The 24,779-nt window shown below is 40.0% G+C and overlaps 1 protein-coding gene across 2 annotated transcripts in view; it reads left to right on the plus strand.

Moving 5' to 3' along the window:
- The first annotated feature begins 985 nt into the window (after positions 1-985).
- Positions 986-24,779, plus strand: part of dnah1 (dynein, axonemal, heavy chain 1) — a 42,852-nt gene continuing 19,058 nt past the window's right edge. The window contains exons 1-49 of one of the 2 annotated variants that reach the window (XM_077573952.1): positions 986-1,077; positions 3,074-3,270; positions 3,377-3,455; positions 3,866-4,040; positions 5,084-5,219; positions 5,315-5,447; positions 5,536-5,676; positions 5,759-6,014; positions 7,190-7,347; positions 7,419-7,630; positions 7,703-8,001; positions 9,195-9,345; positions 9,436-9,629; positions 9,702-9,930; positions 10,048-10,167; positions 10,254-10,336; positions 11,483-11,624; positions 11,798-11,953; positions 12,035-12,233; positions 12,307-12,560; positions 12,685-12,897; positions 12,978-13,142; positions 13,982-14,103; positions 14,312-14,417; positions 14,500-14,679; positions 14,755-14,895; positions 14,992-15,155; positions 15,445-15,558; positions 15,720-15,908; positions 16,418-16,523; positions 16,738-16,851; positions 16,939-17,088; positions 17,984-18,070; positions 18,152-18,338; positions 18,413-18,504; positions 18,578-18,732; positions 18,810-18,987; positions 19,844-20,038; positions 20,129-20,248; positions 20,391-20,549; positions 20,657-20,761; positions 20,853-20,993; positions 21,514-21,674; positions 21,760-21,917; positions 22,057-22,230; positions 22,537-22,566; positions 22,740-22,918; positions 24,121-24,351; positions 24,427-24,623. In XM_077573952.1, coding sequence (XP_077430078.1) covers positions 1,062-1,077; positions 3,074-3,270; positions 3,377-3,455; positions 3,866-4,040; positions 5,084-5,219; positions 5,315-5,447; positions 5,536-5,676; positions 5,759-6,014; positions 7,190-7,347; positions 7,419-7,630; positions 7,703-8,001; positions 9,195-9,345; positions 9,436-9,629; positions 9,702-9,930; positions 10,048-10,167; positions 10,254-10,336; positions 11,483-11,624; positions 11,798-11,953; positions 12,035-12,233; positions 12,307-12,560; positions 12,685-12,897; positions 12,978-13,142; positions 13,982-14,103; positions 14,312-14,417; positions 14,500-14,679; positions 14,755-14,895; positions 14,992-15,155; positions 15,445-15,558; positions 15,720-15,908; positions 16,418-16,523; positions 16,738-16,851; positions 16,939-17,088; positions 17,984-18,070; positions 18,152-18,338; positions 18,413-18,504; positions 18,578-18,732; positions 18,810-18,987; positions 19,844-20,038; positions 20,129-20,248; positions 20,391-20,549; positions 20,657-20,761; positions 20,853-20,993; positions 21,514-21,674; positions 21,760-21,917; positions 22,057-22,230; positions 22,537-22,566; positions 22,740-22,918; positions 24,121-24,351; positions 24,427-24,623 — 7,643 coding nt within the window. In that variant the 5' untranslated portion in view covers positions 986-1,061. Of the gene's footprint in view, positions 1,078-2,226; positions 2,362-3,073; positions 3,271-3,376; positions 3,456-3,865; positions 4,041-5,083; positions 5,220-5,314; positions 5,448-5,535; positions 5,677-5,758; positions 6,015-7,189; positions 7,348-7,418; positions 7,631-7,702; positions 8,002-9,194; positions 9,346-9,435; positions 9,630-9,701; positions 9,931-10,047; positions 10,168-10,253; positions 10,337-11,482; positions 11,625-11,797; positions 11,954-12,034; positions 12,234-12,306; positions 12,561-12,684; positions 12,898-12,977; positions 13,143-13,981; positions 14,104-14,311; positions 14,418-14,499; positions 14,896-14,991; positions 15,156-15,444; positions 15,559-15,719; positions 15,909-16,417; positions 16,524-16,737; positions 16,852-16,938; positions 17,089-17,983; positions 18,071-18,151; positions 18,339-18,412; positions 18,505-18,577; positions 18,733-18,809; positions 18,988-19,843; positions 20,039-20,128; positions 20,249-20,390; positions 20,550-20,656; positions 20,762-20,852; positions 20,994-21,513; positions 21,675-21,759; positions 21,918-22,056; positions 22,231-22,536; positions 22,567-22,739; positions 22,919-24,120; positions 24,352-24,426; positions 24,624-24,779 lie in introns of those variants that run through there. The other variant, XM_077573951.1, reaches the window with a different exon arrangement.

Below are 24,779 nucleotides of genomic sequence, written 5' to 3' on the forward strand. Positions count from 1 at the left end.
CTGACAGTAAATGGGAAATGTTTTTTTGTTTTTTTATGCAGTTTGCCAACATCTGGTCCTTGTAAGGAACTCAACTTGGCAACACAATGTCAACAATGGAAAACAGGGTTCGGATTCTCAATGAATCACCTTCACAACATTACGGTAGGAGATGGCTGAGGAGTGTACTGTGTATGTTTTACATTTGGAATGAATAAGGCTTTTGGATGAAAGGGTTGATGTATATTCACTTGTGCAATTCCTTTCTTCTCTTGTTAAAACGACTTCTGGGCTGATCAAAGCTCTAATAAAGCTGTTTAGTTTGTATTCGGTTCCACTTCCAAAGGGCTGCAAGCCACATTTGTATAATCAGGTACCATCATTGACATTCCAAAGTTAGCTGCAGCACTGCCAAGTGAACGTTTGAAAGCCACCACCTCATCAAAGACGTGCGGTTCTTATATGGGTTTTCTTGGGCGCATCTGTTGTTGACTTATCGGCGTCAACGCCGTACGTCATGTGTTAATCATTAATAAACTGCTTTGTCAGGATGCTTTCAGGACTGTTGCCACTTGGTTGCGATAATGTCTTCATAAGATGTGGCTTATTTGGATCCTTCGGGAAAGATTCCTCCTGGTGTGGGCTTCCTCATTAGATGAGATCATTGTTTTGAGAATCAGCCTAGAAACAGAATTTCACTATCCATGATATCTCTTTGTATTTGGGCATTGCTCTTTGGCGCCACTGTAAAAACCTCCTCATTTTGCCAGAGACCTTCTCATAAAGAACAAGGTCACATCAGGCCTTTTGTCATTTGGATCACCACCAAAGTGAAGCGTAACACCTCCCGAAACATAACCGCCAACATTTTCATGCATTTTCTCTTCAGATGGTCTCCACGCAACACAGATTTTGCCGATCTGCGTAGCAGCATGTCGTTCACAAGGGACATGTGAGGCTTCAAACACATGAGATTGTTCACTTGTGCTTGGCTACCCAATCTCAGGCTGCTCTGATACCTTTCAACTGAAGAGGCCAGGGGCAGGAGGTGGGGCTGCAGTGCATGATGTCTGTGATCGACCATGGATAACGGACCAGGTTTGATTGCCCCTGTGATCCACGAGTGAGTGGAGCACACGGGTCAGTAGCCCCCCCTTGCATACACATTTAAACTGTCATGAGTGTGAAAGGAACACAATGCAAATTTGAGCACAGAAACACGTACGCTGAAGTCAGACACTTGTGTGTACAACGCTATAATGAACGTTTATTTGCTCGATAGTATTTCCGGAAATTGCATAGACAAATACAATAAGATGTGATTGAAGTTTCACAAAAACAAGATTTAGGAATTTCAGTACGGTGGCCCAAGTGGTTAGCAGATCTCCGTCACAGTACCAAGGGATTTGTGGGGGATTGATGGATTAAAAAAATGCTACATGTAGGTTTACCTGGACTAGCAGCACAAACACCATAAAAAAAGGCAACAACAACAACGGTCTCTATGGTAACGCTTTACGTGATCTATACGAGCAACACAAAAACTGGGTATTTTGTAGATATACACAGAAAAATTGCCAGTGTAAATCTGACACTTTTCAAAGTGTTACTTTTCCCCCACACTTAACCAGTGTTACTGCAACACTGTGTAGTATTAAAAATCAAGACTGGTAAACACTGAGTAGTGTTGAAAGTATTTAACACTAATGTCTAGTGTTAAACATTTAATTCTGCCAAACTACACCTAAGTCTGGTGTTTCATATTTGTGCCTTTAATCAGAGTGACAGAAAAGTCAATCAGCCAGTAACGTCTGTCAACGATCATGGCAATTGCAGTATCCCTGAATCCTTCTTGTCTTTTTAAACCAATTTACCTGTTAAATTTCACACTATTGCAGCCAGTGTTCGGTCTCCCTTGGAAGCAATTTACCTCCGGTGATCCAGCTTTAGAATTGAAACTAGACACATTCAAACTGCGGAAAATTTTCTCTTTTCAGACAAAATGTTTTTTTGTTTTTTTAAATAAATTATTATTATTATATGACATTCTATTCAAAAGCCAAGATTAGCTATACTACTTTTCATCAAGTGAGTGTAGCGAAAAGGAAGTGTGGTGTGTAGCGCTTCCGAGCTGCAGCCTAAAGGATCACGTGACTCCATCTCCACGACAACCGTTGTCGCGTGCAAGTTTACTTGGCACTGGCAAACTGAGATTTGTGAAGTTTGAGTGAGCGTATATAGTCAACAGTCATTTATTGCAGGCGGTGAGGGCTACGTGCACACTCAGGGTCTTCAAATATGTTTTAAGACAATTGATGCACAAATAGCGACGTCCTTTACTTTTCTCCGTTTCCGAGAGAGAACTGCACGTTGTCACTGCAGGTATGCTGATTATTTTATTATTGACAGTAAATGCACTTCTTAATGAACAAATTGCTCAATTTAAAACGGTTTTTTTTAATGCATTTTTAAAGTAAATCCTTTTCTATGTTTCCTTATTTTATTATTTTATTGTGAGCTGAATAAATAAAAATAGAACTACATTTTAATTAACCCCAAGCACTACTCCTCTTCAGTCAGATGTAAAATTATGCACCCAAAATAGAAGACTAGCCTATATTGAATCAATTCAGTGATCGATTCATTGAGTATATACATTACGTTCTATTATATTAGGGCATGAATGATGTGTATAAAGTACGTTGTCGTTAACTATGACAAAGCGCGTTTACAAATCACGACGTCATTGGTGACCGCAGCGGCAGTCAGGAGAATTTTCAAAATAAACACTCGGAGCTCCGTTTGGGTGCCCAAACAAGGCTGACACTCGCAAAGAGAGCAATGAAGAATAAACAAAATATATAGGCGTGTGTGTCGACTGTTGTCTGCTATTTTTGCGGCTTTACTGGCTGCTAGTTGTGCAGCCATTACCTCACTGAGTTAGGCTAACTCGGTTAGCTGCGTCGACACAACTAGTGAACGTCTGCATTCGGCCTCACGTTTTAGGAGTTATTGTAAATTGTTTTGTCAGCCTGCCTGCCTGGACCTCTCATCCTCTCTTCCTAACTTTTTGTTGTTGTTGTTAATCCACAAGGTATTTTAGTTACGCTTGAGATGGAGGGTAAACGTTTGCCAGGTTTTGGGACATTTGGCCACCATTCGTCCCAGACAACTCAAAAAGAGAAACCGTCTGCTGAAAGTAACAGACACACACTGCCTCCTGTCAGAAAAGGTCGCAAGAATAAACAGAAGGGCCTCTACTCAGATGTCTTCACCACTTTAAGATTTAAGGTAAAACTACACGCAAAATGTAATTACAGTACTTGTAAAAATATGAAATTCTTTTAATATTTATGTGGTGTGCATGTTAATTCCTTAACTTTGTTTACTGTTTTAGACTTGTGTAGAGGATGCAGACACTCAGGATCAGCTATCCACTCTTGACTTCAGTGATGATGATGATGATGATTCAGAAGGTGAGAAACCTTTTAGGCCAGGGATGCTCAATTACAAGTTAAGGCCAAGTTCTAAAATATCATAATGTACAGTATTATTATTATGTCCTAATTAATGTAATTTGTGTGTCCAAAGGTTATCTGCACCTTCTATTATTCAGTACTTATCTAACGATATCTATTGTTGACTTTTCACATACATCTGAGATGCTAATTAAAAGTTTTGGGAATTTAGGTTAAAAACGTTAACTGTGGTTTAACATGGGACAATTTCAAAGCATGTGGTTTCAATATCTGAATTTCTTGAGTAAACTGTTGTACCAGGAAAGCTGCACAAGTTAAAAGTAAAACGAGTGAAAAATATTGGGGGGGAAAATCATAATCTAATGGATCTATAGAAAGCCTTCAAATATGCTTCTCTTGGCTCTTAGATGCAAGTTCAAAGTCTCCATTTGCCAAATACATGTTCGATGACAAGGACTATTATGGCCCCTTCTCAAAGCAACTACTCACTACTTACTTCAACCGTGGTGGAGATACGCCCAAGGTCCAAATGCCCTACAAAACCGTTCCTGGCAGAAGCCCTCGCGATTTAACCAAAGAGAGGTACGTATTGCATTTGTGACCAAGAATTGTCCAATACTCTTCCTTTGTCATTGTGATAATTTTGTAGCTCAGGGATGGGCAACATACTGTACGTAATTGCAGGAGGGGTCCACAATTTTTCATCCATGCTACACTAGATGTATGACAATAATGCCATTTTAAATATGGATAAAATACATGCTCTTTATATATTTCATTTTTCATAATACATTTCTCAATGCATGCATAAAATATAAACTCCTAACCCAACAGTGCAAAGGGCTCTCATATAAAAATTGCCATTCAAGGATGGCACAAAACTGCTGAACAGCAACCAAACATCAAGTGCAAGAACTCACCCAAAATGTTTATATTATTGAGGTGCTACTATATTTGTCCTGCATATAATTCAAAATCCACATAAAATTATTAAGCCTATTCATGTTGTACTATACGGCAGAATAAGACCCCGTGCAAGCATCTAGTGGTGAATGGTGATATTACAACTTAAAACTACAGTCACTGTATACAGGTATTTAATTTAATATATTGTATTTATTTTTTCCTGGGATTTTTTTACCACAATATTCTTGTGGATTTTTTTTTTTTGTAAAAATATATATTTTACTGTATATATATTTTTTATTAATCAGGGTGCCACTCAGAGTGTGGGCAATAGTTGCCCATCCCTATGGGGTAGATGCCACGGACTTCCGGGTTTCACACATCAGCGCGTTTCCGGCCAGCAGTTCCAACGCGTTCCAACACTCGCACCCCCAACCGTGAGGGCGTCTCAGCTCTCTGAAATGCTTCGGACAACTGAGAAAGACACACTACACACTCGCACCCGTCGATGGGAACGCGCAACTGAGGGGCACAAGCGCTGGGACGCGGCCCACACGTTTCAAACAGCAACCGGAAACAGCGCTGATGTGTGAAACCCGGAAGTCTGAAGTCCCGCCTCGTCCGTGGCATATACCCCATTTTAGCAACTCACATCAAAATGCTAAGGGAGCCCCTAAACACCTTCAAGTGTTTTCAAAAATACTGCATCTTCTCCAAAGGTGTCGAAGAGAATATTTGAAGATTGATTTCGAAAGGCTCCTGACAGAAAAAAATATTAACTCTAATCTTATGATGCCACGTTGTTTGGACAATAATGACGAGCATCTAACTGTGTCACCCTATCTTCCGCTTGAGGTGAGCCTGCTACAGTGCACCACAACATTATGGGATCTTGACTTTTCAAAGTTTTGTACAAATCTTTTTGTTCTTTCCAAACATTTTCCTCGTAGGTATTTGACAACGTGGAGTTTGATTGTCGTACTGCAGAAGACTGGCTTGTCCTGGGTAAAACTGAAGAATCACCTTGCAGTAAACCAATTCCGGCAAAAGCGTTACTGCCGGCAGATGACACTGTGTCGTTTGGTAAGATATGTGAAAAACTAAAAAAAAAAAGGTACATGCAAATGAATAATCAGACTATTTTGACAGTTTATTTCATCTCTGTCATCAGAAAATGGCCAACCTCCAACATCATTGGAGTATAGCTGGCATTTAGTAGGTGTTATTGACTACAACAGGGAGAAAGGCCAGTACTTGGTAGAAAAGGTTTTCCCAAACAGCAACCTAAAAGAAGGAGAAAAGAATTGCCCTGGTAATTTTTATTTTCTTTCCTAAGCACAGCCCTGGATTTTGATAAAAAAATCCATTTGAATGTTTCCCTCACTCTTGTCCAGGTGTTAACTGCCTACAAACGGGCAATAGGCACTGGATTCCTAGAATCAGGCTGTTGTTCAGTGCTGAGGACCCCCGTGTGTTTGTCCAGCGGATCCAGTTTGCCATGCACCTAAGGGCAAACTCAGAGGCCCTCATCCTCTACAACTTGACTGTGGACTGCATGCCCATCTGGAATGAAACGCCATCTATTGATCCATACTGTCTCCTCCGTATCAAAAGACGTGCTCTCTTAGCCTCTGGTCTCAAGCTGGACATGTATGTGATCCTTTATGTTGTCTTTTAACCTTTCTGTACTTATTATTTCATTAGGGGTGTCAGGCGATTACATTTTTTTATCCTAATTAACTCATTTGCTCCCAAAAACGTATAAATACCTTCTATTTTAAATATTGCCATGCTCCCAAAGACATATTTATACGTTTATTTTTTTTTTTTTTTTTGCTAGAGCATATAGAAGGCTTTGATTCAGCCTCTGAACTGAAAAGAACGGTTGAAGCAATGGTAGTTATTACAAAAATGGCCAGCAGGTGGCAGCAGAGTACAAGAGATCAACCAGGGCCATGTTGCAACAAGCTCTTTTTGTCAGTGTTTTCAACAGGTTTGTGAATGATAAAACTTAGCTATATTATAATGCTAATTGCTGCAAAACGGAAACAGATAGAAATAAACTTTTTTTCCTGATGAAAGATATTTTTTTGGGTAGGTTCCATGTTTTTATAGCAATAGAACACAATATTCTGTGGGCTTTGCAAAATCAGTCAAAATCCACTAAAACAGCCGGGAGCAAAGGGCATTGCTTCAGTGATAATGGCTGGGAGTGAATGAATTAATCGCATGATTTCAATAGTTAACTCGCGATTAATCGCACATTTTATATCTATCTCATACTCTTCTTAACATAAAAGAGAAAACATGTTAAACTAATAGAAATATGGCTGCATCTTTTAGTAATTAAACAGTAATTTCATAATAATTCATAAAATTTAGTTAAAATTAAAAAGATGTACTGTGCTATAAAAGTAAGTGTGATATTGATTTGTGTTGGTCATTTTTCTGCCACTAGATGGCATAATTGCATTTGTAAGACATTGGTGACAGTGCATTTTTCTTTTCATACTAATCTTTAACATGAAGCAACGTGAAATTCTGCACATTTTTAAAATTGTAAAATACAACTTGACCGCAGTCTCCACAAATATATGCATTATTATTAAATTAATCACTGCTAAATGTTGGCATGGACGTGTCTGCTGCATTGCGACTGGAATTCTCCCAGTTTCGATTCCAAGTAAGGGGCGGTCATTAATCGCGCATTAAAAAAATTTGTGGCGTTAAAAGGAGCTATAAATTAACCCAAAATTAACGCAGTAATTTTGACACCCCTAATTTTGATTTGTTCGTTACCTTTAAGTTGATGACTTTATATGCAGTGTTAAAGAGTGTGTAGAGGGACTGGCCAAGGAAGTAAAGCTGGATTATGACCGTACTATGAATCGCTTCATATTGGATAAAGGTGTGATAAGCCACCCACAGGAGTTTTCACACATCATGGTGCCACAGAAGGAGCACGAGAGGGTGCCACTTAAAGGTACAAATGGAGTTTGTTTGTTAAATTCAGGTTTGAGTCTTCCCACTGAACACTTATTTTTCCTTATGCAGGGTGTGTAACGGTTCCTGCCTTTGACTTCAAGAAGAACCGAGCCGCATTCTTGACCAAGTCCATGCTGACAGAACCCAAAGTGATCTGCACATTATCGGAAATAAGGTCCGAGTGCAACAAACTAGCAACTATGAAACTCTTCAATGTCTCCTTAACCAAACCTCTGCGACTGGAAGAGTTTGAACATAACCAAACCCAAATGCAAACTCAGGTACTGTAAATGCCAACAATGGAGATGTTAACAGTGTAAGAAAGCAATCCTTGAGGATTTTTTGTCATTCAGATAAGCTTGTTTCTCCGGGAGGCCTGGATGGTCACTGTGACTTACAGCCTCCGACACAACCTTGAAACTATTGGCAAAGGCGCGTACAACATGAACGAAACTCACTGGGGGATGCACAAAGTTTCCAAGCTGAACAAACTGTTAGCTGTGGTGCACTACAACCTGCAGGACACGTTGCGCAACCTTGTGGAGGATTCACTATTCTGCCTCAGCAAACTGATTTTGGATGCATGCTGCAGTGTGCTAACATGCTCCGATGACCTAGTGTGGGGGAATGACTACATAAATAGCCCCTACAAGTAAGTGAGTGAGTGCAAGAATTCTTGAAAATGTATATTGGAAACTACATGGTATTTCTAAATAGTTACTCACCATAGTGATGTGCAATGAGGTACTATTGAAACCATTGCTACAAAAGAGTAGAGATTGTTAGTTTTGTTCTTCTGATAGCATAATTAGGTGACAGCAAACAATGGGTTGTTATTTAGATTTTAATGAAACTTGGTGTGGTTATTGGTAGTGATGGCTCAACGCTAAATCTCAAATTTGATGTCAATCGGAGCAGGGGTTTGGGAGCTACGGCCCTCTGAATTCTAATGTTTTTGGCAAAAAGGGGTGTGGCCTACTTCTTTTGAACCCTTATATTTCAGGAACTACTGGGTCAATCTTCACAAAACAGATATTGTTGATAAGGAAATTCAACATTGAGTCAAAATCTGTGATTATTTTGAAGATTGGTGCATATTTTAGTAATATGACCTCTTGACCTATAATTTGATCTTGAAATTGACCTTGTGGATCACGTGGTCTTAAAGGGGAAGTCAACATGAAACATTTCTTGACAATAATATGTCATATGTGGACTCATTAGTCTAAACATGACGTTCTGATTAATATATTACAATTGTGGAATACGAGTTATGAAGCAAAATTCAGCTGTTTTTATCCATCTCAGGAGGCGGCCATTTTGCCACTTGTTGTCGACTGAAGATGACATCACAGTTGCTTAGGGCTCAGGCAACAACCAATCACAGCTCACCTGTTTTCTGAAGCTGAGCTGTGATTGGTTGTTACCTGAGACCTGAGCAACTGTAATGTCATTTTTATTCAACAGCAAGTGGCAAAATGGCCGCCTTCTGTTAGTGATAAAAACTGCTGGATTTTGCTGATCAACTCATATTCCACTAACACAGTATTAACCAGAATACCGTAGTGGGGCCACATAGAACATACTTCTTTTTTTGGGAGGGGGGGGGGGGGCAAAACTGCTTGATTAAACCCAATGGGTGATTTGGCATGGAACAACCCTAATTTTAAAATGTAAACATGTGGAAAGGAGGCCTCTACTATTGTTGTGGGTTACTCGCCAGAGTTCAGAGTTCAAAATGGATGGATGGTATGGAATCAATGGTCTACTGAATAATTCTTTATATATTGGACAGGGTTATGTGACTATTAAGTTGCCATTTGATGTTTCTTTGATTTCATGCAGGCCAAAGAACAAACCTCTGTTCCTGGTGGATTTAGTTTTGAACGAGACAGGTGTATATTACAGCACACCTCTGGAGAATTTCGAGGCCTCTATTTTAAACCTATTCGACGAGGGCATTCTGGTCACACACAATATACCAATGCTTGATAAGGTAAAGCCAAATATTCTTAAACTGCAAATGAAACAGAAAGTCGTAAAACCTAATAAGATGTCTTGACATGACTCTCTCTGTCCGTCCCAGTTTTTAATGAAGAGGCTGTTATTCGGTGACGATCCTGTGCTGGAGTCAGTACATCTTTGTGAGCCAAAAGTATTACAGATGAGAGAGATGATCTACATGGCTCTCAAGAAAGCGGTCATACCCCTCAAGGCTTACGCTGCAGAATATATCAAATACATTGAGCTGTACAACTTAAACATAGAAGACCACTTCATGTAATTGTGTTTTCCTAGAGAAGACTTTAACAACACCCCAACATCACACTCAGAAAATCACTGTCTTTGCAGGCCCAGTGGCGGCGACGATGACAAGACATCCAAGGTAGTCAAGTTAGAGGTGGAAAAGCATTTCAAAGACAAGGAAGTGCTCCAAAGCTCCCTGCCATCCTCCATAATTGTTGGTGCATTTATTGTACATGTTGAGGGAGTACGTCAGAATCTCATCAGCAAAAAAAAGGCCTTAGCCATTGCGACATTGGAGCATTATGCTGAGAAGCTAAGAAGGCAGCTGGAAGATGTAAGTAATTTGTCTCAAATGTATGACACTTTCAAGTGTTTAGCATTTTAGAATTCTAATTCACTTCTTCAAAATCAAAGTTATGTCTTAAGCTGTTATCGCTTTGTGTGTGTCCAGGAATGTGATGAGTTCAACAACATTGGTCACACGATAGGCGAACGTCCCAACTCTATTGAGGATCTGACAGAGAAGAGGGACTGGATGAAGCAAGTCCCTGACCACCTCAAGGGTTGCAAGGTGCTAATTAACAGGATACGTTCGCTATTTATCTCATTTAGCCTATAAAGTTTACTTTACCGGAATTTTCTTTTCTTTTTCCTCAGGAGCGTGTTTCAAAAATTTTAGCAGAGTATGAACTATTTGAAGAATTTTACTATTCTTTATCAAATGAGGATTTTATTAAAAAGTAAGTGGTTTTTGTTGTTGTTGTTTTTTTATTTAAGGGAAGTCACCCCCCCCCCCAAAAAAAAAAATCTTTACAATAATGTGTTGTATGTACCTCCACTAATCTAAACACCGGGTTTTCATTAAAAAGCATTAAAAGTCATTAAATGGAGCATGCTGGAATTAAGGCCTTAAATGACATTAAAAAGTATTGAATGACACGAGAGACATTAAATATTTAAATACAATTGATGTAAAACAATTGTTGTTCATGCTTCATTTCACATACAGCGTTGGGCAAAGAAGTCACTGGTGACTGGTTGTGATTTACAATGAACAAAAATGGCCTGGAGTCCACGATTTGCTTTATTTTCCAAATACCAATTGCTCTGAATTTGAAAACAATGTACTGTTCTTGTTGCCAACGTCCAACATGAAACACAAATGCCACCTAGCGGCAGAAAATTATAGCAACACAAATCTAAAATAATTTTTCCACACTCATTTGAACTTTTTGGTGTATCTTTTTAACTTCAAATAACTATGAATTGCTTACTATAAAATTACTTTATCAGTGAACTAAAAGATACAACCTCATTTGTATTTGGTAACCATATTTGTCCGCTTTTATGTTAACGAGTATGACAAATTGGAAAAAAAGTATTTTATTATACATTTAAAACAGGTATAATTTGCGATTAATTACAAGTTTATTATGGAAATCAGGCAATTATGAATAAAAATTGTAATCGACTGACAGCCCTAATATATAAACAGCATATGTATATATGTGCGTGTGTGTGTATATATGCAGTACGACGTGGGGATTAAATTAGTTTTAAGTTGCGTTAAAAACAGCATTAAATTAGCTTTAATGATACCTGCAGAAACCCTGAAACACAGCATTCTGATGCATATTGTGATTGTGGAGATAGTATGAGTTAAGCAGCAAAATCCACCCGTTTTTATCCATCTCAGGGGGCGGCCATTTTGCCACTTGCTGTAAACCGAAAATGACATGCTTAATTCCAGTGGGACTGCATAGAACATTGTAATGATATCCAAAAATACAATATATTTGTAGTTAATAAATGCCAATTTTCTGATGTTTGGAAACTTGTGGCCCACCCTATATGTTCAGTGATTAATGTGGTTATTTATTTTCAAGGTGGCGAGCCATTGAGTGGCCCCAAAAAATAATCAGACAGATCGAAGAGGTGAGCCTCCATCTTGTTGAAGAAGAGGAGCGCTTCCAGAAGATCCAAGTAATCGACCAGGACGTTTTTGAGCAGCGCATCGAAGCTGTTGAGGTCTGCTCAGCCATCTGATTGGTTTAATTATCTGGAATAATTGTGTTTGATTATTGTTTTTATCTTTGCACACTAGCCAGATGTTGGTCTCTGATGTTGCCTCACATCGAAACTCTTATTTTAAAGTTGATTGTTTGTTATAATTAGGTTAATGCCGCCTCTTCTCTTTCTAGCTGATGGTTGGAAAGTTCACAGGTTTTGCAGATGTTGATCACGCGACTGAAATGGCCAACGATGTGAGGCGTGCAAGCAAGGAACTCAAAGAGTGTCAGCTTTTGTCCCAAACCTACAATACCAGAGAACGCTTGTTTGGTACTCCTGTCACGAATGTGAGTAAAGGAATGCCAAATAAACTGTTGCGGCAGCATAATATGAATTAATCCGCTTTGTCTCACTTGAATTTCTATCAGTATGATCGTCTGCACAAAATGGCGAAGAAATTCCAGCCGTTCTATGACCTCTGGACCACCACTTATGATTGGACCAATCGGCATGAGAGCTGGCTCAATGATCCATTGACCTCCATTGACCCTGAGCTGCTTGAGCGCAATGTTACAGGAGCCTTGGATACCATGAATAAATGTATCAAACAGTTCAAGGACAACCCTGGTGAGTAACCTCAATGACAATTCCAAGTTGATCAAGAGTGATTGTCACTGACTTGATTTTTTTCCTGTACTAGAATGCAAAATGGTGGCATCTTTAATCCGCGCCAGGATTGAGGAATTCCGTCCTTATGTACCTCTGGTTCAGGGTCTGAGGAACCCAGGGATGAGAATGCACCACTGGGACACACTTTCACAGACCATTGAGATAAAAGTTGTGCCCTCAGCCAAACTTACTTTGTCCAGCTGCTTGGAAATTGGCCTTCAGAACCACATGGATGCCATAGCGCAGGTGGCTGAGACAGCCGGGAAAGAGTACACCATTGAACAGGTAACTTTGTTATCAAAGTTTTACGATACTAGCATTTAAGAGGGGGGTGGAATACGCCTGCAAATGGATGAATGCATTGAAACACAGCTACTAATTCACATTTGCAATCTGTCGCCTCATCCAGGCCCTGAATAAAATGAAAGCAGAGTGGTCGGAAATTGATTTTGACCTGATGCCGTACAAGGAAACTGGCACTTACATCCTGAAGAGTCCTGATGAAGCGTTACAGCTGCTCGATGACCATATTGTCATGACACAAAGCATGTCCTTCTCCCCCTATAAGAAGGCATTTGAAGCCGATATCAACAAGTGGGAGAGCAAACTCAGAACAACTCAAGTAAACAAACACGGTTAGGTTAATGTGCTGGGTCAATAGTTTACTACAAATGTTGTGCTACTGCCCTCTTGTGCTTGCAGGATGTTTTGGAGGAGTGGCTGTTATGTCAGGGTTCTTGGCTTTACTTGGAGCCCATTTTCAGCTCCGATGATATCAATGAACAACTGCCTGTGGAGGGAATGAGATATCAACAAATGGAGGAAATATGGAAGAGAATCATGAAAAGTGCTTTTGATAACCCAAAGGTCAGTCTGAATAGAAATAAAGGTACACACCAAAAACAGTTGGGTCAAAAATAACCCAAATTGAGTTAAAAAGGGACAGACCCAACATTTTGGTTTATTCATTTAAACCAAAACGTTGGTTCAAATGAATAACCCACCAACGACCTCTTTTTTTTGGTAAAACAACTCTTTTTTTTGGGGACTGACCCAACTTTTTGGGTTGTGCATAAAACCAAAAATAACCCAAATTGGGTAAAAAAGAAAAGAAAAAAAGGGGGGGACCAAGCCAACATTTTGGTTTATTTAAACAAAAAAGTCAAATAAATAACCCACAAAACAACCCTTTTGGGGGGATCGACCCAATGTTTTCGGTTATTTACTTTGTTAATCAAAGTTGGTTGGTCTAATGGATAACCCGCCAAACAATTAATTTTTTTTTCTTTTTTTTTAAAGACTGACCCAACTTTTTGGTTTACACTCGTAAACCAAAAGAATAGCCCAAAACCCAATTTTTGGGTTGTTTTGTGGGTTATTCATTTTGACACCGCTATATTAATAAAGATGACTCGACTTGACGAGCAAAAATTAAAAAAAGAAGAAAAAAATGGATTTTTTCTTTTTTTTTTACAAAACAACCTTTTTTGGGTGGTTGTTTAGTGTGTTATTCATTTGACCCAACGTTTTGGTTTAAACGATTAAACCAAGCATTTGGGTCAGTCCCTTTTTGAACCAATTAGTGTTATTTTTCGACCCAACTGTTTTTAGAGTGATTTGCTGCACTAGCTTACATTTCAGGGATAGTATATAGAGCTCATTATAAAACAGAAAAATAATTATTGTCTGTTCTTATTGATCTCCAGATAATTGAATTCTGCCCTGGTCCTCACCTGCTTGACAAATTGAAAAAGTGCAATGTACTTTTGGAACAGGTGCAAAAGGGCCTCAGCGAATACTTGGAGATAAAACGAAATGCCTTCCCCAGGTAAACCCTCTCAAAATGTGCCAAAATACATATGAAACCATGACCACGACCACCTTATTAATATTCATTGGTCTAGGAAATTGATCAATCAAAATGAATGCTACTCTAAAGAAAACTCAAGTTTTCTTAAAGTTGTTCGCATTATGGCTAGTAATCAAAGATGGTTGCTGAATACTCAAGATAACATTCTATGAATATTTGTTTGTAGGTTCTACTTTCTGTCCGATGATGAGCTTCTGGAGATTTTGTCCCAGACCAAAGATGCCACTGCTGTACAGCCACACTTGCGCAAATGCTTTGAGAACATTGCACGGGTTCGTTTTTTTTTTTTACCATTATTTTGAATCTCATCTAATGGCTGCAAACATGTGTGACATGGTTACTGTTGCTCCTCAGCTTAAATTCCAGCCAGATCTGCTGATCACACATATGTACTCTGGAGAAGGAGAGGAGGTGAAGATGGCCGTGACTGTTATGCCCACTGGGAATGTGGAGGACTGGCTGAGGGAGGTGGAAAGATCTATGACGGCTACAGTCAGGGATAGCATTGATCGTTCACTCAAAGTTTACCCAGAGGTCTGTGAGTTGAACTTAAAAGTTATAAAATCTGTTCTTGTTCAGCATGTTTGTTTTGTACTCTTGGCATTTCAGAAACCTCGTGAAGAGTGGGTTTTATCATGGCCTGGGCAAGTGGTGATAGCTGGCTGTCAGGTCTACTGGACTGCGGAGGTGTCAGGGGCTTTGGAGCAGGGGGTCTTGCGCGACCATCTTTTTCCTCAACTGCAGAAACAGGTGCGAAACTATAAAATATTTAAACTGTGGAATATTGTATGATTGAGGCTTATACACACCAGAAGATATGCTTACAATTGAGTCCTTTTGGTGCAGCTGGGTAACCTGGTGGCCCTGGTGAGAGGAGGTGTATCCAAAATGCAACGATCTGTGCTATCCGCCCTCATTGTCATTGAGGTGCATGCTAAAGATGTAGCAGCCAAACTGGTGGAGCTGTCAGTGTTGAGCGTCAATGATTTTGAGTGGATTAGTCAACTCAGGTTTAACTTTCACTCATTACATTTAAGTCCAATGAGGTGGCAAGTCCAGGTCCAGAAAGTAAAAAAACATGCCAGAATTTAGCTTTCGCACCTGGTGCTAGCTAGCTCGCTAGCTAGCTCCCATGGTGCTCGTTTACCTGGCTAGCACCATGGGTGCTAGCTAGGTAGCTAGCTAGCTAGCCCCAGGGGCTAAAGCCAAACTGTGGCAGGGTTTTTACTTTCTGGACGTGGATTTTCTACAAGTTCACTGCCTATACTGTCATGATATTCATATATGCATACTTTGTAGATATTACTGGGCCAGAGAAGACTTGTACATCCGAGCAGTGAATGCAGAGTTTTTGTATGGATACGAGTACCTTGGAAACTCTGGACGACTGGTCATCACCCCACTCACAGACAAGTATGCTTTTTAGGGATGACCGTCTTATTTTTATAGTGCCAAATCCCAATGACATTTCTTGCTAAGCACTTCTCACAAAGACCATGACCATCCTCCCCAGAAATGTATGGACATTCATGACAATTGTAATCATTTCAATTCATTTTTTCTGCATCTCTCAGGTGCTACCTTACCCTGACAGGTGCCCTTCACCTCAAGTTTGGAGGAGCTCCTGCAGGTCCAGCAGGCACAGGAAAAACAGAAACCACTAAAGATCTGGGAAAGGCTCTTGCCATCCAGACTGTGGTTTTCAACTGCTCTGACCAGCTGGATTTTATGGCAATGGGGAAGTTCCTCAAAGGCTTGGCCAGGTAGGTCTTACGCACACATATACAAAAGTTCCAGGACTGGTCTCACAAAAGATGTATTTCAAACTCCGGGCTATATTTTGGTGACTGCCGTATATCTGGCGCGGCGCGTGGTGTGTCTTTGTGAGTTATGCTCATCCAATCTTGTTAATTTTGCAGACAAATGCAGGTCGGCGGATCTGCGCTGCTGTGGGAGTGCTCACTGCCGACCTCAATCATGGCCAATGACGCGGGTCCTTTTATACCCATTAAATGTGGCAAGCAAGTTGCGCACTAGAGTTTTAAAATGGCGGAAGCACATCTGCGCAATAAAGTAGGCACTTGGAGACTGCCCCCGACTCTCGATAGTTTTTTTTTTCGACTCTCGATAGTTGTAGAGATGCTGTTTGATCATCTGGCCCACATTGAAGGGGGAAATTCTTAGTTTGTAGGTTGGGTCCTGGAACCTTTCTGACGTAGCTCATATGTAAAAATATCTTGGCTTTGAATATTAAAAGATGTGTTATTTGCAGCTCCGGCGCCTGGGCATGTTTCGACGAGTTTAATCGTATTGATGTGGAGGTGTTGTCTGTGGTAGCTCAACAGATCACCACGATACAAAAGGCTCAACAGCAAAGGGTGAGGTGCTGCGTGATTAGAAACGAATTATAAATGGGTACACTGCACTCTATTTTATTACAATGTTTGTAGCGTTGTAAATACATGTATAAAATACTGGTAGGCTTTGTTAGAGGAAATGTTCAAATTTTGCACACATATTTATGTAGTTTACGCACGTGAATTCTAAGTCGTATGTATCATCAACAAATGATTGCATATTTTGTGTCTTTAGGCAGAGAGGTTTGTTTTTGAAGGTTCTGAGATCCCGCTTGTCCCCTCTTGTGCTGTATTCATCACCATGAATCCCGGTTATGCTGGCCGCACAGAGTTACCCGACAATCTCAAGGTTTGAAATGCGTCTCAAATTTTAAATGAGTATGTGATGTCCGCAAAACGCATTCTGAAGAACAAATATAACGATCCGTTCTTACAGGCCTTATTTCGTCCGGTGGCCATGATGGTCCCTAACTTTGCCATGATAGCTGAGATCTCACTGTACTCATTTGGCTTCAGTGATGCCAAAGTCCTCTCTCAGAAAATCACCAGCACATTCACGCTCTCCTCGGAACAACTTAGCTCTCAGGTAAGGATATAGGAGTGAAGGCTCTAGACATATTTAGATACATTACTATAGCTGCATAGGAGGTAAACATACTTTGCCAACTTTTAACATTTTTATTAGCTTTGGTAATGTACATTTGTTGTGCTAATTTGGAGTTTAACCATAATAACTCACAACACGGGGTTAGATGGGTTATTTTGTGGTGAACTTAACGCAAGCACTGTTTATCAAAAATACTGTTTACTTTAGATTGGCCACTGTTGGAGAGATACTAATCTTGCTGTTAATTCTTGTGGTTGCAGTTTGCAACGGTAGTAGAATTGCTTCTGCAACATACTGAATATTTGTTTTCTCTTATGTTGCTACTACGGGTGTCGAAATTAGTGTGTTAATATAGAGTTAATTTAATGTTAACTAATTTTTTTAACACTTGATTAATGCCCACCCCTTGCACTGTGCTATCATCAATGTCCAACATTAAATGCTGATGCCATCTACTGGCAGAGAAATCCTCAACATAAATCAATGTCTCACACTCTTTTCTTATAGTACAGTACATCTTTTTAACTTTAACTTCAAATGACTTTATGAATGACTAAATCAATGAACTAAAAGTTACCACCATATTTGTAGTAGGTTAACATATTTTCCCACTTTTACGTTAACAAGAGTATGAAAAATTGGGGGGATTATGGTACATTTTATTTTATTGTATATTTAAAACAGATATGAAATGTGTGATTAATTTACAATTAATAATGAGTTGATTATTGACATTATGCGATTAATTACGATTTAAAAATGTAATCGACTGACACCCCTAGTTGCTACAATAAGGTAAAAGGAAGGGAATCTCATTACATTGTGTAAGTGTTGCAGTACGTGTATTTTAGTAATGATTACCGTCTGTTTTCAGGATCACTACGATTTTGGAATGAGATCTGTGAAGTCTGTTATCTCAGCTGCCGGAAATCTAAAGCGAGAAAACCCCAATATGAATGAGGTTTGGTGTTTTTATTTTAGTGCCTGTATAAAGAAGCAATTATGAAGTTACCAACTCGCTAACAAACCTGCCAACTCACAGGAGTTGATCTGCCTGAGGGCCATCAAAGATGTCAACGTGCCAAAATTTTTACGAGATGACCTGAAGCTCTTCAACGGCATCGTGTCTGACCTTTTCCCAAAGACAAAACAGGAGCCGATCGACTATGGCACGCTTGAGGAATCCATGCGTAATATATGTCTGAAGATGAATCTCAAAGATGTCGATGGTTAGTTTATCTGGCTTATTTATTTGTCGTTATCTAACCTGGAGTGCATTGACGCTTGTCATTTGTGATTACAGAATACATTGGTAAGTGTATTCAACTGTATGAGACCACTGTGGTCAGACATGGCCTCATGTTAGTGGGACCGTCCGGATCAGGAAAAACTAAGGTGAGTCTTTATGTGCCCTGTGTTTGTTTTTTTTAGTCATGTAGGTAAACGTTATCCCTATGTGGCATTTTAGTGCTATGAAGTTCTTGGCGCAGCTATAACAGCTCTGAAGGGTCAGCCCTCTGTCAGCGGCGATTTGTATGAGAATGTTCAGATTTACGTCCTCAACCCCAAGTCCATCACTATGGGTCAGCTTTACGGGGAGTATGATTTGCTCACACATGAGTGGTAAGTGCCACTGTGCTTAACATAACCTACAAATGACAAGACGGATGAGAAATGACACTTGGCGCCAACCATTGTAGGACAGATGGCATCCTCTCTTCTTTAATCCGGATGGGTACATCCGTTTTTGACAATGACAAAAAGTGGTACATGTTCGACGGTCCAGTAGATGCTGTCTGGATCGAGAACATGAACACCGTGCTGGATGACAACAAAAAACTTTGCCTCAGCTCCGGAGAAATTATCAAGCTCACTGAGGTATAGTGGAAGAGTTTTTGAATTTAAACTAGTTTGACTGATAGTTCTTCCATTTCTTCTTTTTCCACATCTAATTTGTTTCTTCCTTTTTCCTTTCTTTAATTCCTTCTTGTCTTTCTTCCTTTATTCCTCCTTTTTGTTCTTTTTTTGCTTTCCAAAGCAGACGTGCAAACTACTCGACCGTAGTGCAGGTCCCCATTTTCAATGCTATAATTTCCCTTCTCCATTCCTGCTCTTCCTTTCTGACCTACCAAATTGTCCTTTTTCCTTCCTTTCTTTCTCATTGCTTCCAAAATACAAAAACTGTCTGTAGTCGTCCATCCTCCAAGTAACTATGAGCATTTACCCGCATGGCATTGTGACATGAAAACTAAGTGGAAAAGCTATTTAAAGGGGAAATCAACCCCTCACAAATAATCTTTCTAATCATATGTTCTGTGCAGTCCCACTAGTCTAAACACGGTATTCTGATTAATATTGTATTTGTGGAATATGAATAAAGCAGCAAAATTTTGTCGTTTTCATCCATCTCAGGGGGCAGCCATTTTGTCACGTTCTGTCAACAGGAAATGACATCACAATTGCTCAGGTGGTTCAGGTAACCAATCAGCTCAGCTTGCGAATGTCACATGACCAACCTTAGAAAACAGGTGAGCAATGATTGGTTGTTACCTGAGCCCTGAGCAACTGTGATATCATTTTCGGCAAGTAGCAGTACAAAGCAAAATGTCTGCCCCTTGAGAGGGATAAAAACAGGTGGATTTTGCTGCCTTGTTCATATTCCACAAACACAATCAATCAAACTAATATAAAAATGCACTTTTGATGAATGACACCATCATTTGACTCTTTTCAGTGCATGACCATGATGTTTGAGGTGCAAGACTTGGCGGTGGCCTCGCCAGCTACGGTTTCTCGCTGTGGTATGATCTACCTAGAGCCCAGCATTTTGGGCCTTGTCCCCTTTACAGAGTGTTGGCTCAGGCAAGTCCCCAAAATCATGAAGCCATTTACAGAGCAGCTCACTTCCTTGTTTGATCGCTTCCTACAGGTGAGAGTGAAAAGAACATGGCAACAAGATGCTCCCAGGCATGTACTTGATGCGCAATATGTGCTATCTTTCTTCTTTATGTCTGCACAGGACTCTGTCAATTTTGTTCGCGCGTCAGTAAAGGAGGTCATCACATCACTGGACAGCAATCTGACTTTTAGTCTTGTAAAACTTATGGACTGCTTCTTCAGGCCGTTCACCGTAAAGGAGGTTTGGATGTGGGAATAACCCTTGATATTTTTTGATTAGCTGCCAAGTTTAGCTGAGCATGATTAATTATCAAGTGTAGTTAGTAAATAGAGTAATTAAAAGAAATTCCTCACAATCCCTCGGTTGCTTAATTGTCTCTTAGGATGACAAGCCCCCGCCCCGAAATAAACTAGACCGCTTGAAGGAGCTGATTGAGCCGTGGTTTTTTTTCTCCCTGGTATGGAGTGTCGGCGCCACAGGAGATGGACCCAGCGGGCACCGCTTTAGTGACTTTCTCAAAGACAAGATGTCAAAAGAAAAGGTCACCTCACAGACACAACTCTGTTTTTGCATCAGTGAGCCAATATTTTGCAGACTGAAGAACCAAATGTACTGTATTTGGAATTCATGTGAATTTTTTCCCTTCAGATTAATTTATGTTTCCCAGACGAAGACCTGGTTTATGACTACAGGCTTGATGATGCAGGCATAAGTCGTTTGAATGAAGAAGAGGAAAGCAAAAAGGAAAGAAAGGTAAACAGTTAATGCTGAAAGAAAAGATAAAGAGATTGTAGCCTTTCTGTCATTTCTTGCAGTTGAACCATTTATCATCTACATCCAACAGGTGCAGTGGGTCAAATGGATTAATGATGCAAAGAATGTTGTTATCACCCCAGAAACAAGCTACTCTGACATCATAGTTCCCACTGCTGACACAGTGAGAATGACTTTCCTCATGGATATGCTTTTATCCAATAAGAAGCCTGTAAGTGAATCCATGTCTCCATGAATGCTTCAAAAAGATGATGGTAGAAGGCTCCTCCTTTAAAGTCAACCTTAAACATTTCTTGACAATAATATGTTATATGTGACCCCTAAATATGGTATTCTGATTAATATTACATTTGTGGAATATGAGTTATGAAGCAAAATCCCACCGTTATTATCTATCTCAGTGGCCATTTTGCCACTTGCTGTCGACTGGAGATGACGTCACAGTTCCTCAGGGCTCAGGTAACAACCAATCACAGCTCACCTGTTTTCTGAAGTTGTGATGTCATTGTCACTCGCCACAAGTGACAAAATGGCCGCCTTCCGATAGTGCTAAAAAACGTCTGGATTTTGCTGCTTAACTCATATTGCACTAACACAATATTAACCAGAATACAGTATTTAGACTAGTGGGGCTACACAGAACAAATTATTGTCAAGAAATATTTGGGGGGTTGACTTCCACTTTAACTGCTAACATATTTATTTTTTTCTCTATTACATTTGTGTACCAGTTGCTTTGTATCGGGCCCACCGGGACAGGAAAGACCCTGGCCTTGTCTGACAAGCTGCTAAAGAACATGCATCCACAATATGTCACGCACTTCCTCATGTTCTCAGCTCGCACCTCAGCCAACCAGACTCAAGATTTCATAGACAGCAAGCTGGATAAAAGGTATGTTTTAAGGAATAGATCATTTGTGCACATGTTATTTGCTGAACCAGCCATTTGAATTCACCATCTGACTGTTGTGTGTTAGGCGGAAAGGCGTGTTTGCTCCTCCTAAAGGCAAGTACTTCATCTTCTTTATTGATGACCTCAACATGCCATTGTTGGAGACTTACGGCGCGCAGCCTCCTATTGAACTGCTGCGGCAGTGGATGGACCATACTGGCTGGTATGACAGGAAGCAGATTGGTGAGCAGATGCTACCATATTGGGTCATTATGGAATGTTGAACGACTGCTCTTTCCCAATAAGTTTTCAACAAGTTGTGATGTGTCAAGTGGTAATCGTCTTCATCCTTTCTCTATCTTACATTTTGCCTGCACTATAGGGGCTTTCAAGCAAATAGTGGATATCAATTTTGCCTGCGCCATGGGACCTCCAGGTGGAGGCCGGAATCCCATCACACAGCGCTTCACACGCCACTTCAGTTTTCTGTCCTTCACTGAACTGGAGGATGCCAGCATGAAAAAGATTTTCTCCACCATTTTAGGCAGCTGGATGAGTGAGTCACACAGTTGTAAATATGGAGTTACAATTGTTGATTTTGGCCACCGTTGGAGTTGTTTTATCCAAAATAAATAAATACTCAAATGGTTTGATTAAGTACATCCTAACAGTTTTTTCCCCTTAACCCGCTACATAGTTTACTAAAAAAAAATACTTGTTGTAATTTTAACATAATCCTACTAATGGTAGCTGTCCTACACCCAAACTCAGTGGCCCAAAACTTTCCCACTGTTTCTTCTTTGTACTTCTGTCCTTGTGAACAAGAACAGCCATTTTCTAATTCAATGTATTTTCTCTTTAGATGGAAACATGAGTCAAAAGAATCCAGGCAGTAAGTCAATGACACTGAAAGAATTTAATACTGTAGCCGTCTCCTATTTTAATGGACTTAAAAAACATAAATGTTGAGAAAATATTTATAAGAGTATCGAAAGTTTCCGTCTCCCTTGAAAATGCTTAGACCTTGAATTTCACCTTTTATCACCCCCCCCCCCCCCTCATTAGGATCAGTGCCAGAAATCGTGCCACTCAACAATGCGATCGTCAACGTCACTATCCGTGTGTACGCGACTATTTGCTCTCAGCTTCTCCCAACTCCTACAAAGTCTCACTACACGTTCAACCTCAGAGACCTGTCCAAGGTTTTCCAGGGTATCCTCATGGCTGAGACTTCCATGATAGAGGTATTACCATCAAACAATGCACAGTAGCACTGAATATGGCTATCGAATATGGGGATCATGGGGGAACATGAATGATCAAGGATTAGGAGAGAATGTCTCTGAATATTTTAAACTCCTGATGCCAGTGTTTACACAGAGCAATGTTGGAGTTGTGCCATAGCAGAGGTCTGTGTGGATTAGGGATGTTTGATAATCACTTTTTTCAGGTCGATACCAGTATGAGTACTCAAGTATCGAGTAGTCACAGATATTGATACCAAGTACCAATACCACTGTTTAGTACTTTTGATACTTTGGGGAGGGGTGGCAATGAGACATGCATTGTGCACGAGTAACTGGGTTCTGTTCTTTTTTTTTTCTTCTTTTTTTTCTTAGAGCTCAGTATTGTTCATTCGATTAAACATCATCATTGCTCTCCTTTTTTTTCTTTAAAAAAAATAAATAAAAAATCTCTTCTTTTTTTTTGGGTTCTGTTCTAAAAATGGCTCACCACTGACCGGACACTGACTAGTTCAGAAGAATTCAAAGAAGTAAAATGTCAACTTCAAAAAAAAAAAAACTTATCATGATGATACACATTTATTAATTTACCAAATATTCTATATTTTGATTAAAAGTGTAATAGATTGTGTTGAATGAAAGAAGGGACAAAAGCAGCAGCATAAATAAATAATTTTATGGGATACTCACTATTGAAAAAGGGGGGGGATAAAAATCTGCAATAAGTGAACTGCAAAGTAGCAAAGGGCCACTATATAGCATTTTCCTTAAAACTGTATTCAATTGATGGCAATTTTCTATTCTTCTAATTTCTGATTTCTAGTTCCTAATCGTAAAACGGCCACAAGAGGGCGGCTCATACTGGTATTGGCCACTTTTGTGAACACCAACATTTTGAAATGAAGCATTATATTGGCCCAATACCGATATCTAGTATCACTACTCATCCATCCCTAGTTCTATTGTCACCCAGGGACCTGCATTTTTACGCTTTTACACAAGTTAAGAACAATAAAGAAAATGATTTCTTTAAAAAAAATAGCCTCTCACTGCATATCATATTACATGATGGACACATGTTCAAAGTGCCTTTCCCAGAACCTTATCAACACGTATCACCTACAATAGCCTGAAGGCGTTTGACTGAATAGAATGGACGAGCATTAAATGTTAAACGATCAAATTCTTTTGCTCAATCTTAGACCAAAGAGATGCTGCTTCAGCTGTGGTACCACGAAAACTGCCGGGTTTTCCAGGACCGCTTGGTGTGTGCGGAAGACAGGGAGTGGTTTAACTCCGTCCTGAAAGAATTCATTCAGGAGTTTGGCTGCGACTTTGACGTGGTCGTGCCATGCCAGCCTATTATATACGGCGATTTCATGGTTCCCGGTGCAATGCACAAAGTCTACACCTTCATCGATGACAAGGAGAAGGTGACCAGTGCCAGAGAATTGTTGAGAAATGTGGAACGTTTGTTGCGTTGCCTGCTTCACTGTTACATTTTGTAGTTGGAGGATATTATGATGGAGTACATGGAAGACTACAACCAGAACTGCACACCAAAGATGAAACTTGTGCTCTTTATGGATGCCATTGAGCACGTTTGCCGAATTGCTCGTGTCCTGCGCCAGCCACTGGGAAACGCCCTGCTGCTCGGAGTCGGTGGCAGTGGACGCCAGTCCCTCACTAAGCTTGCCTCATATATGTGAGAATCACACATTTTACACACAATTCAGGAAACGTGTCCTAAATCAGATATTTGTCCCCAAAGCCATTGTCCTTTTCTAGGATTCAATCATAATTTGACACCTCTTAGTGTGCTTGAGGCCTGAAAGATCTTAAAAAATAAGATTACGTTGAA

The sequence above is a fragment of the Vanacampus margaritifer genome, chromosome 8 (assembly GCF_051991255.1).
Source record: "Vanacampus margaritifer isolate UIUO_Vmar chromosome 8, RoL_Vmar_1.0, whole genome shotgun sequence".
Taxonomy (NCBI): Eukaryota; Metazoa; Chordata; class Actinopteri; order Syngnathiformes; family Syngnathidae; genus Vanacampus; species Vanacampus margaritifer.